The sequence below is a fragment of the Calliphora vicina genome, chromosome 1 (genome assembly GCF_958450345.1).
Source record: "Calliphora vicina chromosome 1, idCalVici1.1, whole genome shotgun sequence".
In the NCBI taxonomy this organism is placed as follows: domain Eukaryota; kingdom Metazoa; phylum Arthropoda; class Insecta; order Diptera; family Calliphoridae; genus Calliphora; species Calliphora vicina.
This window is the reverse complement of record NC_088780.1, coordinates 13,264,917-13,274,640: the sequence shown is the minus strand read 5'-3', so window position 1 is coordinate 13,274,640 and position 9,724 is coordinate 13,264,917. Positions and strand designations below refer to the sequence as shown.

General features: G+C 32.5%; 5 protein-coding genes across 6 annotated transcripts in view; 2 read left to right on the top strand and 3 right to left on the bottom strand.

Annotated features, from left to right (window-relative positions):
• RhoGAP93B (MyTH4 and RhoGAP_KIAA1688 domain-containing protein RhoGAP93B) overlaps window positions 1-9,724 on the bottom strand; it is a 272,594-nt gene that overhangs the window by 119,384 nt on the left and 143,486 nt on the right. The gene's annotated exons all lie outside the window — the stretch shown is intronic.
• ppan (Brix domain-containing protein peter pan) lies at window positions 734-2,479 on the top strand. The gene is made up of 3 exons (XM_065499051.1): window positions 734-1,322; window positions 1,393-1,577; window positions 1,644-2,479. Exons 1-3 carry the CDS (start codon window positions 813-815, stop codon window positions 2,386-2,388), a joined length of 1,440 nt encoding a protein of 479 aa, XP_065355123.1. The 5' UTR covers window positions 734-812; the 3' UTR covers window positions 2,389-2,479.
• On the bottom strand, window positions 2,400-3,375 carry Bdbt (Bride of doubletime). Its single transcript, XM_065499052.1, has one exon. The coding sequence runs from the start codon at window positions 3,304-3,306 to the stop codon at window positions 2,455-2,457; it is 852 nt and encodes a 283-aa protein (XP_065355124.1). The 5' UTR covers window positions 3,307-3,375; the 3' UTR covers window positions 2,400-2,454.
• On the top strand, window positions 4,181-5,063 carry LOC135964051 (thymidylate kinase). The gene has a single exon (XM_065516107.1). It carries the CDS (start codon window positions 4,251-4,253, stop codon window positions 4,890-4,892), a length of 642 nt encoding a protein of 213 aa, XP_065372179.1. The 5' UTR covers window positions 4,181-4,250; the 3' UTR covers window positions 4,893-5,063.
• LOC135949475 (very long-chain specific acyl-CoA dehydrogenase, mitochondrial-like) lies at window positions 6,566-8,878 on the bottom strand. The gene has a single exon (XM_065499050.1). The coding sequence runs from the start codon at window positions 8,836-8,838 to the stop codon at window positions 6,967-6,969; it is 1,872 nt and encodes a 623-aa protein (XP_065355122.1). The 5' UTR covers window positions 8,839-8,878; the 3' UTR covers window positions 6,566-6,966.

The following is a 9,724-nucleotide window of genomic DNA, read 5'->3' as shown; positions in this document are numbered from 1 at the left end:
AGAAGATCACATTATACAAAAGTCTGAGCTATGAATAAAGGCAGTGTATTCGACTTTTGATACATCAACTTATTTTTTTTTTGTTTTAAAAAAATGGAGTTTGAGGTGGCTTGCTTATATGTATTTGAGATTTCCTCTTTCAGATTCCGAAATCCGTTTCTCGGTATGATTTGTTATAAAATGTTTTATTCCACAATTTTAATTTATTGTTAAGTTTTTACCTTTTAAAAACGGTGGTTTATACATATACGACTTTTGATTTGAGTTCACATATTTAAGATATTTTTCACGGCTAAACCCTTATTCCGGGAGTACAGTTGTGTGGTGGCTAGGTGAAATCATGGACCTTTGAAAGTTTTTACACAAAGTTGAAGTTCACAGCACTGATGTACAATGAACTTCAGAGCAAAGTAGAAAAAATTTATTATTTTCATCTGTGAAGTATGCAAATCTCTGATAAACACTAATTGAGTTAATTTTAGATAACAGTTGAAGCAAAAGTAAATAAACGATTTATTGTTCCAAATATTTGAATATAATTTTACCGTTAAATTGAATTTACACAATTTTATTTCAAAGTTGCCAGTGTACATGAATACGTAGTAGTAATGAACATTACCATTCACATAACTGAACACACACAGCCAAACAAAGAGAACAAAAAGAAAAACAAATTATTGAACATACCCCACACTTTTGACATTTCACGTGTTACTCTTTTGTTTTGATTTCGTTTTGCATAGGAAAACACGCGGTGGAACATCTTTTCAATTTAAAAAATATAAAAAATAAATTAACTTTATTGAAATAAAATGGGTAAAGCTAAAAAGAAGCATCCTAAAAAGCGTACCGCGGCCTTTAAGGAAAGCGAACCAAGTGAATTGGTTGAGGCACCACATTCCTTTATCATACATCGCGGCTTATCGTGCCCGTATATTACGGATTTAACTCTAGATTTTCGTCGAATTATGGAACCCTTTACGGCCAGTGAACTAAAGGAAAAGAAAATGAATCGTATTAAAGATTTTGTGGCTGTTAGTAGTTTTTTCCATGTCTCACATATGGGAATTTTCAATAAGGCCGCCACACAATTGTCATTTAAAGTTTTAAGGCTGCCGCGAGGACCAACATTAACATTTAAGGTACATCAGTTCACATTGGCCCGTGATGTTATATCGCAAAATAAAAAGCAATTTGTGGATGAGGATATTTTCAAACATTCGCCTTTGGTGGTAATGAATAACTTTACAGGCGATGGTAAACATTTGAAATTAATGGCTTCTACATTTCAAAACATGTTTCCGGCTATAAACTTGGCAGAGGTAAGAGTTTGTTACAAAAATATACAGAAGGATTTAAAATAGTAATAAGTAAATTTTATTTTAAATCTAGGTCAATATAGCTACCATAAGAAGGTGTGTACTTTTTTCGTTTAATCCTCAAACAAGTTTAGTGGAAATGCGCCACTATTCCATACAAGTTGTTCCGGTTGGTTTAACAAAAGGTGTTAAGAAATTGGTAATGGGTAAAATTCCCAATTTGTCAAAATGTGAAGATATAGCCGATTTTATAATGCAGTAAGTACCTATTAAAATAAAACCGTGAATACTCTAGACATTAAAAATAAACCTTCTTTTTTGTAGGGATGGCAATGCTTCCGAATCAGAAGCCGAAGATGATGAAAACTCTCAAGTTGTTTTGCCCCAAACTCTTAGGCGCAAAGGTAATATGGAAAATAACAAATCAGCCGTACAACTATATGAAATTGGTCCCCGCATGACCATGCAGCTCATGAAAATTGAGGATGGTTTATTAACCGGAGAGGTACTCTATCATGACCATATCACTAAGACCGAAGAAGAAAAGGAAGAACTTAGAAAAATGATCGAAAAGAAACAAAAACTTAAGGAACAACGTAAAAAACAACAGACCGAAAATCGGGCTAAAAAACTAAAGGAATTGGACAAGAAAAATAAAAATTCGCATCAAAATACTGCAGCAGCAGAAGGTGAAGATGAAGAAAACCAATACAGTGATTTGGAAGATGATGCTGTCTACTATAAGGAAGAAGTAGGCGAAGAACCAGACGAAGAATTATTTAAATCCACAGATCCGGCTAGTCGGAAGAGATCAAAACTACCATACAGTTTGAAAGCCAATAAAAAGCCTAGATTGGAAAAGAAAGACTCCTTCTCTAAGAAAGATTCCTACTCTAAAAAGGATTCCTTCTCCAAGAAAGATTCCTACTCTAAGAAGGATTCCTACTCCAAGAAGGGCGACTTCAAAGATAAGAAAGGCTTTAAGGACAAAAGAGCCTCTAAGGACAAAAAGGGCTTTAAGAATGGATTTAAAGAGAAGAAATCATTCAAATTTAATAAGAGAAAATAAAACGCAAATAGTTTTCTTAAATTTATAGTTTTCTTTTTTTTATTATATTTAAATAAATTTTAAAATTTAACCAAACATTTTTTGTACCATACCCTTATACTGAGCATTACTATTCTTCCAACTATTTAAGATTTTCTGATGCAAGTTGACAAAATCTTTTTTATTCTTATAATCAGCTACCTTCTCAATTGTCTTTTGGGCCAATTCAAATTCGTTCATGTGGTAATAGGCCGTGGCACGACGATAAATGCTTTTCTCCGAGGGATTATTCATAGTGTCTACGAAATTTGTTTGATACACCACATCATCGTAACGTTTTTCGTTGAGCAGACAAGCGGCCAAATTGGTTTGTATTTGTATGAACAGATCCTGCATATCTTTGCCTGCTACACCATCTTGTTTTTTGGTTAAACCCTCAAAACTCTTGTACGATATTAAGCACTTGGCAGCTTTAGTAAAGTATTCGTGGGCAAATATGGGATACTTTTTGAACATTTTCACTCCATTCTCTTTATATTTCAAAGCCAAATTATACATTTCTGGTACTGTTAACTGTTGAATTCCCTTTGTTTCTTTAATTTCTTGTAACGTCAAGATTATCTTTACCTCTTCCCCAGGTGTTTTGGTTTTCACTGTGCACTCTGCCGTTTCACCCAACATCATTTGCTGCACCAATATCTCTAAGTAATAGTCAATGGGTGTTATGGCCGTACCCATTTCCATGTTTTGATCAGTGTTTAGAGTATTTTCATTTAGCCACTGTGTTTCCCTTTCCTTGAGATTTTCTACACGTTTAACATAAATTACTACTTTAGCCACTTGATTGGGCTTTTCCACTTTAGTGAATTCCAGTGCCTGCACCTTTTTGTGTAAACCCTTACGTTCGAGTTGCCATTCAGTACCCACATACCATTCCATTTTGGAAATTATTTATGTTGGTTTTATTTTTTTAATTGCTGAGATTTTGTTTAATGTTATTGTTCGATTTGTTTTGTTCAGTTTGAGTTTTTGCAATTTCTCATATTTTCTATAGGAATGTACTTTGCAAATATGGCATCACTTACAATTAAACGATTTACTATTTTTGTTAGAGATGTAAAATTATCGATAAATTGATAACTTGACAACCATTTTGACGTTTATCATGACAAAAATTTATCGGGTATAAACATAGGCTAACGTCAGTTTGTTATTTATCATAAAATATGCAGTAATATCTAAAAATATGCTCTTAACCCGCTGTCTATACTTGACAAATATTTATCATATCAATTAATAAGGCACAGTGGGGGGAATGAAACAAATAGTGTAAATTAATCTGTAACTTCTAAATGGATAGTCGGATTTTAATAAAATTGAAGAGCTTTAGCCATGATAAAAATATATTTTTCTACTATGGGTTTAGCTGAGTTTTAGTTTTGAATTTGAAATTTTTTTGTATTTAACTTTGTTTTTATTAAAATAACATTCTCTACATCCGAACATTTTTTTTTAACTTTCGATGAGCTTGGATAAACTAGATTTGTTCCATTTTATATCTTAAAAAAACAAAAACATTTAAATTATTAAGCCAATGTAAACAAACTTTGACAGATAGAAGCCAGAAAACATCGATAAAAAAAAGTCAGCTGCCTTTTTAACGTCACCTATAATGAATTCGCTATGCTCCAGGGTTAATTTCTTTAAAAAAAAAACAAATATTTAAACAATCTCTGGCATCTCTAAAGATAAAAAAAATTGCAAACGAATTACGATTGTTTTTTTATTCAAATTGAAAACAAACGATCTTAAAAAGACATTCATTCTATTTATTCAACAATAGTTACTACATTCCTCAGAAAATTAGAATTAAATAACAAATTATGACTAATATGATAAAACGTGGTGCATTTATAGTATTTGAAGGCTGTGATCGCAGTGGAAAATCCACACAATCCCGTCTATTAGTAGAGCATTTACAAAAGACAGCTGTACCGGTAAAACACATGGTATTCCCAGAACGTTCATCCAACATTGGACAACTTATTAATGGCTATCTGACCAATAAACAAGATTTAAACGACGAAACAATACATCTGCTCTTTGCAGCCAACAGATGGGAGCACACAAATGAAATATTAAATTTACTCAAGTCCGGCACTACACTGGTGGTCGATCGCTATTCCTATTCGGGCGTTGTGTACAGTGCTGCTAAGGGTATGTCTTTGAAATGGTGTATGAGTCCGGAAAATGGTCTACCACGGCCAGACATTGTGTTCTATTTAAAAGCTGAAGCAGATGCTTTATTGGATCGCGGTAATTATGGTGAGGAACGTTATGAGAAAAAAGAATTCCAAATGAAAGTTGCCAAAATATACGAGGAAATTTACGAAAAGGAAAAAGACTATTGGCATCAAGTCGATGCTAAGCAAAATCCAAGCGATATACATGAACAAATTAAGGAAAAATTTGCAGATATTTTAAAGAACGTTGAGACAAATGAAATTAGCCAAATAAAGTGGTAAATAGTGGGTTCAAATGTATTAAAAATATATGTTAATTATTGTTAAGTTAAAAATATGCTATTAATTACATATCTGCAAAAATTATATTTAACATACAATTGTAATTAAATACCAAGCAATTAATTATTAAGTACCTATACAATTAAATGAAACATTTTAAAGAATTTCCAAGTCAAAGTTTTTAATTTTGTGCCAAAAAATATTTGGAAAAGCCAGCAATAGAAAATAAAATCATTTCCTCTAATATTCATTTAACTTTTTCATTTCAATAATGTAAATACTAGGTGTATTAATTAATACGCCTTGTGTAAATATAAAGAAAATACAAAATTTTATCTTCGATGAAAAACTTGTTCTCATTGCCTAAAATACTCCAAATATTTTCGATTAATGGTTCAGAATCAATAAACTTCTTAGCCCCCACTAAACAAAAAAAATTAATCCTCAGCGAACATTTAGCATAATCATTAACATAAAATAGAAATAACAATGGATACAATATCGAACCTTGGGACAAACCACTAGTACATGATAGAACTGGCGTTCAGTTCTCTGTACTCTAACAAATTGCTTCCTGCCTATAAGGTAAGAAGAATACATGAAGTGAAGTGAGATAGAGGATAATCCAAATTGGGAAGGTAACTTACCCACCAGTATATTACATTTATCAAAATGACTATAATAAAATAATTTCCTTGCTTCAATGCAATTCATAAGTATCGCCTCAAATATTTTAATTGCTCTCCTGTTTTTCAATAAATTCGTGACCTTTTTCATCTTAACGGTTACGGTAAATTCTCATTCGCAGCCATTTAAAAATAATTTTTTGTTATATATCAATGAGAGAGTGATTTATTCAAGAAAATTTTATGTATGGGGTTGAGAGAAACAGAAAAGAAACGAACACAAATAATCTGGATGAGTGATTTATAATTTATTTTGTTCGTAAAGGTTAGATCAGGGAAGCGCAAAAAGAGAAATTGTAGTTTGTGTGCATGTATGGGTTAAAAATAAAAAATCCGCAACAACATCAAGCAACAGAATGAAATATTTGTTTTATTACGCTCTATTGTTTACAAATAAATGAGTTATTTGTATTTTTTACGCTCTTGCTGTGTGTTTTGCTTACTTTCGGGTTGTATACGTGTAAATTCACGAAAATGTTCGTAATCTCAACAATATGAACGCCTACCAATGGGTTATATTGTGACTTTTATTTGCGAACATTGAAAAATAAATGGCAAAAATGCATTTGATCAAATGAATTTATCAAAAGATTAATAAGAATTTAAAAAAAAATCTCATTTCTGTTACTCAGACTTAATTACTTCTTCATACTTATCATATTATTTCCATAATTTGTTAACAAATAGTAATAATTTGTTATTGTATGTAAATAAAAGAGAAAGTAACATTTATTAACAACAAGAACAAATGAATTGTTTATCTCACACCAAACCATTAAAAAACAACAAATTCGAATAAAGGTCATACCAAACCATTTAAATAAAAATCATTTTATAACTGTTATTTTCAATGATTTATTTTTATCACAAAAATATAAATCACAATTTGGGTTTTTTCGTATATGGACGAGTTATTTTCGATCTCTGGTTACGACATGGGAAATCATCAAATCCCGAGGATATTGATTAAATTAAAAACCAAACATGTATGGCAGGATAAATAAAAGAAAATGATTATATTCAATATATTATTAGCACATTATTTTAAAGTCATGTTTAAAAAATGTTTTTAGGCCTTATTCATATTAAAATTTTAAATTTATCAGAGGTTTATGAAATTTCGTTTTTAAACCTTTTAGGGCCATTATTAAAACTTGCCTTTATGTTCGAATTAGTAAAAGGTACCCTTAAAGTTAACTTTCTATTTCGAACATAAATCCAAGTTATAAATTTAAAAATTGATTATAAATAAGAAGGAAATATAGTCTATAATATCGTGGTTATTTCTTGAATATGTTTAAAATATGTATGAGTAAATAAGTGTATAAATATATAAAAAATCATGCATAGGATGGATATCTAATAAATTGTAATCGTTTCGTAATTCTTTATTCAAGCACATGAGTTGTATTTACGGCGCCAGTTTCTGTTACTTTTTCAGCTATATCCGATAATAGTTCATAATGCAAAAGCTGTTGGCTTGATGTAGCATTGCGTAGATTTGTTCGACATCTTTCATTGGCCTGGTAGCACCAAGCTTTTGTCATATTTAGCTCATGATGAGCAGTGGGTAGGTTTTTCTGCACTGCTCGGCTGGAACGTGACAATACCACAACCATTGTAAATATATCGATGGCAGCATTAGCTAATCTATTAAGGACGTTTTGTTCATGTATAATATTTTTGCCATATTTGATTAGTAGAGACTCCACCGATTGGCCAAACAAGTCTATACATTCGGCAGTGGCCTTGCCATGATCTTGTAACTCGTTTACAATAAAAGGTGATAAATCTGTGCCACCAATACCCACAGTGCTGGCAGCACGTCGCGAAGCTTCTTTAAATATAAAACCAAAATTAGCAGCTGGATTTCTGAAGGCCTTTTGCAATTCTTTCAAATGAGAGCCAGCATATTGTATGCCTGTCAAAGCCACAAACAATCTTAAAATATCATTGGTGCCTTCGAAAATTCTGAAAATACGTAAATCACGCAAAACACGTTCAAGACCAGCTTCTTTCATGTAACCCATACCGCCGAGCACCTGTATAGCTTCATCACATACGTACCAGGCTGCTTCGGAGGCAAATACTTTTGAAATGGCCGCCTCTAAGTGATAATCTTGACTGCCTGCATCCATATTCTGGGATATGGTAAATGCCATTGATTCTGTTACGTATTGTATCACATTCATTTGGGCAATCTTTTCTTGTATGCCCTTATACTCCTTGAGTTTTTTACCAAATTGAACACGATTGTTAACATGATCGACCGCCTTTTCAATGCAGTACTTCATGCTGCCGGATAATATGGCGCCCATGCCATAACGACCAGTATTTAAAATGTTCATGGCCACCTTAAAGCCTTCACCAACTTCGCCCAATACATTTTCAACGGGTACTTTAACATTGTCAAAGTACACTTCTGTAGTGCTGGAGGCATTAATGCCCATTTTCTTTTCAGGTGGCCCATTGGTTACTCCGCCAAATGCCCGTTCTACAATAAATGCTGTAACTTTATCCTTCTTGGCACCGCTGGCTTTGTCCACAACCTCAGTTTGAGCAAATACCGTGAAAATATTGGCAAAACCACCATTGGATATCCAAATTTTAGTACCATTCAACACATAATGTTTACCATCGGCTGACAAGACTGCTTTGCTTTTTATAGAGCTAGCATCTGAACCAGCACTGGACTCTGTTAAAGCAAAAGCAGCATATATCTTTCCGGTGGTTACTTGCGGCAAATATTTAGCTTTTTGTTCCGAAGTGCCATACAGCAGAATGCCTTTGAAACCAATACTTTGATGGGCACCCAAAGTGATGGCCAAGCCCAAATCATTATATCCTACAATCTGACCCAGACGTCCATATTGTGTGTTGTTTATTCCCATACCACCATAATCGTGCGAAACTTGAGCACCAAAACATCCCAATTCCCACAGCTTATCTAGGGTTTTATCATCAGTTTTGCAATTTTCATCACTTTTGGCAGCATCATTAAATTCTTTGTAGAATCTTGAAATGGGATCCTGTAAGCTGATGGTAAGTTCCTTGTCTTCCGGACTAAGTACGTCGGGGTAAGGAAATACTTGAGCTGATACCAAATTTCCGCGAAATATGTTGGCCATAAAAGAGGAATTTGATTTTGTTTCTTCTTTGACTTCATGTTGCACCTTTGTCCTGGGCAAAGCAGCAGTAGAGTAAAACATAAAATATTGTGTTCTAGGAACCAGTGTCACTTGTTTAACAATTTTCAACATTTTTTTTTAAAACAAACTTTAAACAATAATAAAAATATAGTAGATAATCTTGGACTTTGTTCAGTTGTTGCCACAAATAAATCTTCTTAATTAATCTTTTATTGTATCAAACAGTGCTGCCGGAGAAAAGTAATTTGGATAATCCAGTCAACCAAGATTTAACCTTGAAATGCTCTTTGGGACCGTCTTGAAGTTCAAAGAAGAATCTTAAAAGTATAGAATCAAGTAATGGTGTCATATTAGTGGGCAAAGGTCACAAATATTATTTATTGCACATATCTCGGTTATATTGTTTCAAGCTTATTTACAAGTTATCACAATATTTGTGGAGCATAAAATTTACATTTTGATTTAGGAGCATTTTTGCGCGCCATTAACTTTTTTTTGTTATAGTGCGTTAATCTCTATTTTTTATAGTTTGTACTCACCCTAATATTTGGGAGTGAATAATGCGATTATTGTAGTTGCAACAACATATTTATAATCCAATTTGTGGAGGTGGCATCGTCTAAACTAACATTTATGTAAATAATAATTTCTGCGTAAGTTTTTCACCACAAAAACTAAAACAGAAAAAAATGTTTACCCTGAGTCTGACCGAAACCGTTTTTTCTAAACTGAAATCGAACCTAATATTCGACTAAATAATTAATATTCCACTGATTTCTGAAATAATTAAATGCTTTAAATTTTAGAACATCTTTTAGCTAATTTTTTACATATCCTACCATTAAATATCGAACTTTCACTCAATTCCATTTTCGGAATAGTATTTTTGGGAGGTTTTATATATAACTTATAAGTCCTCAAGTATAGACATTCGGCTTAATTTTACTTGAATAAATTAAAACCGAGTTTTTGACTCAATCCGAATAATCGGGCGAAT

What these genes read in the sequence shown, in the direction of transcription:
- LOC135964051 (XM_065516107.1), top strand. Translation starts at nt 4,251, where the DNA reads ATGACTAATATGATAAAACGTGGTGCATTTATAGTATTTGAAGGCTGT.
- LOC135949475 (XM_065499050.1), bottom strand. Translation starts at nt 8,838, where the DNA reads ATGTTGAAAATTGTTAAACAAGTGACACTGGTTCCTAGAACACAATAT.
- Bdbt (XM_065499052.1), bottom strand. Translation starts at nt 3,306, where the DNA reads ATGGAATGGTATGTGGGTACTGAATGGCAACTCGAACGTAAGGGTTTA.
- ppan (XM_065499051.1), top strand. Translation starts at nt 813, where the DNA reads ATGGGTAAAGCTAAAAAGAAGCATCCTAAAAAGCGTACCGCGGCCTTT. An exon ending in CGGCTATAAACTTGGCAGAG is followed by an intron (nt 1,323 to 1,392) that starts GTAAGAGTTTGT and finishes TTTTAAATCTAG; the next exon opens with GTCAATATAGCTACCATAAG. An exon ending in ATAGCCGATTTTATAATGCA is followed by an intron (nt 1,578 to 1,643) that starts GTAAGTACCTAT and finishes TCTTTTTTGTAG; the next exon opens with GGATGGCAATGCTTCCGAAT.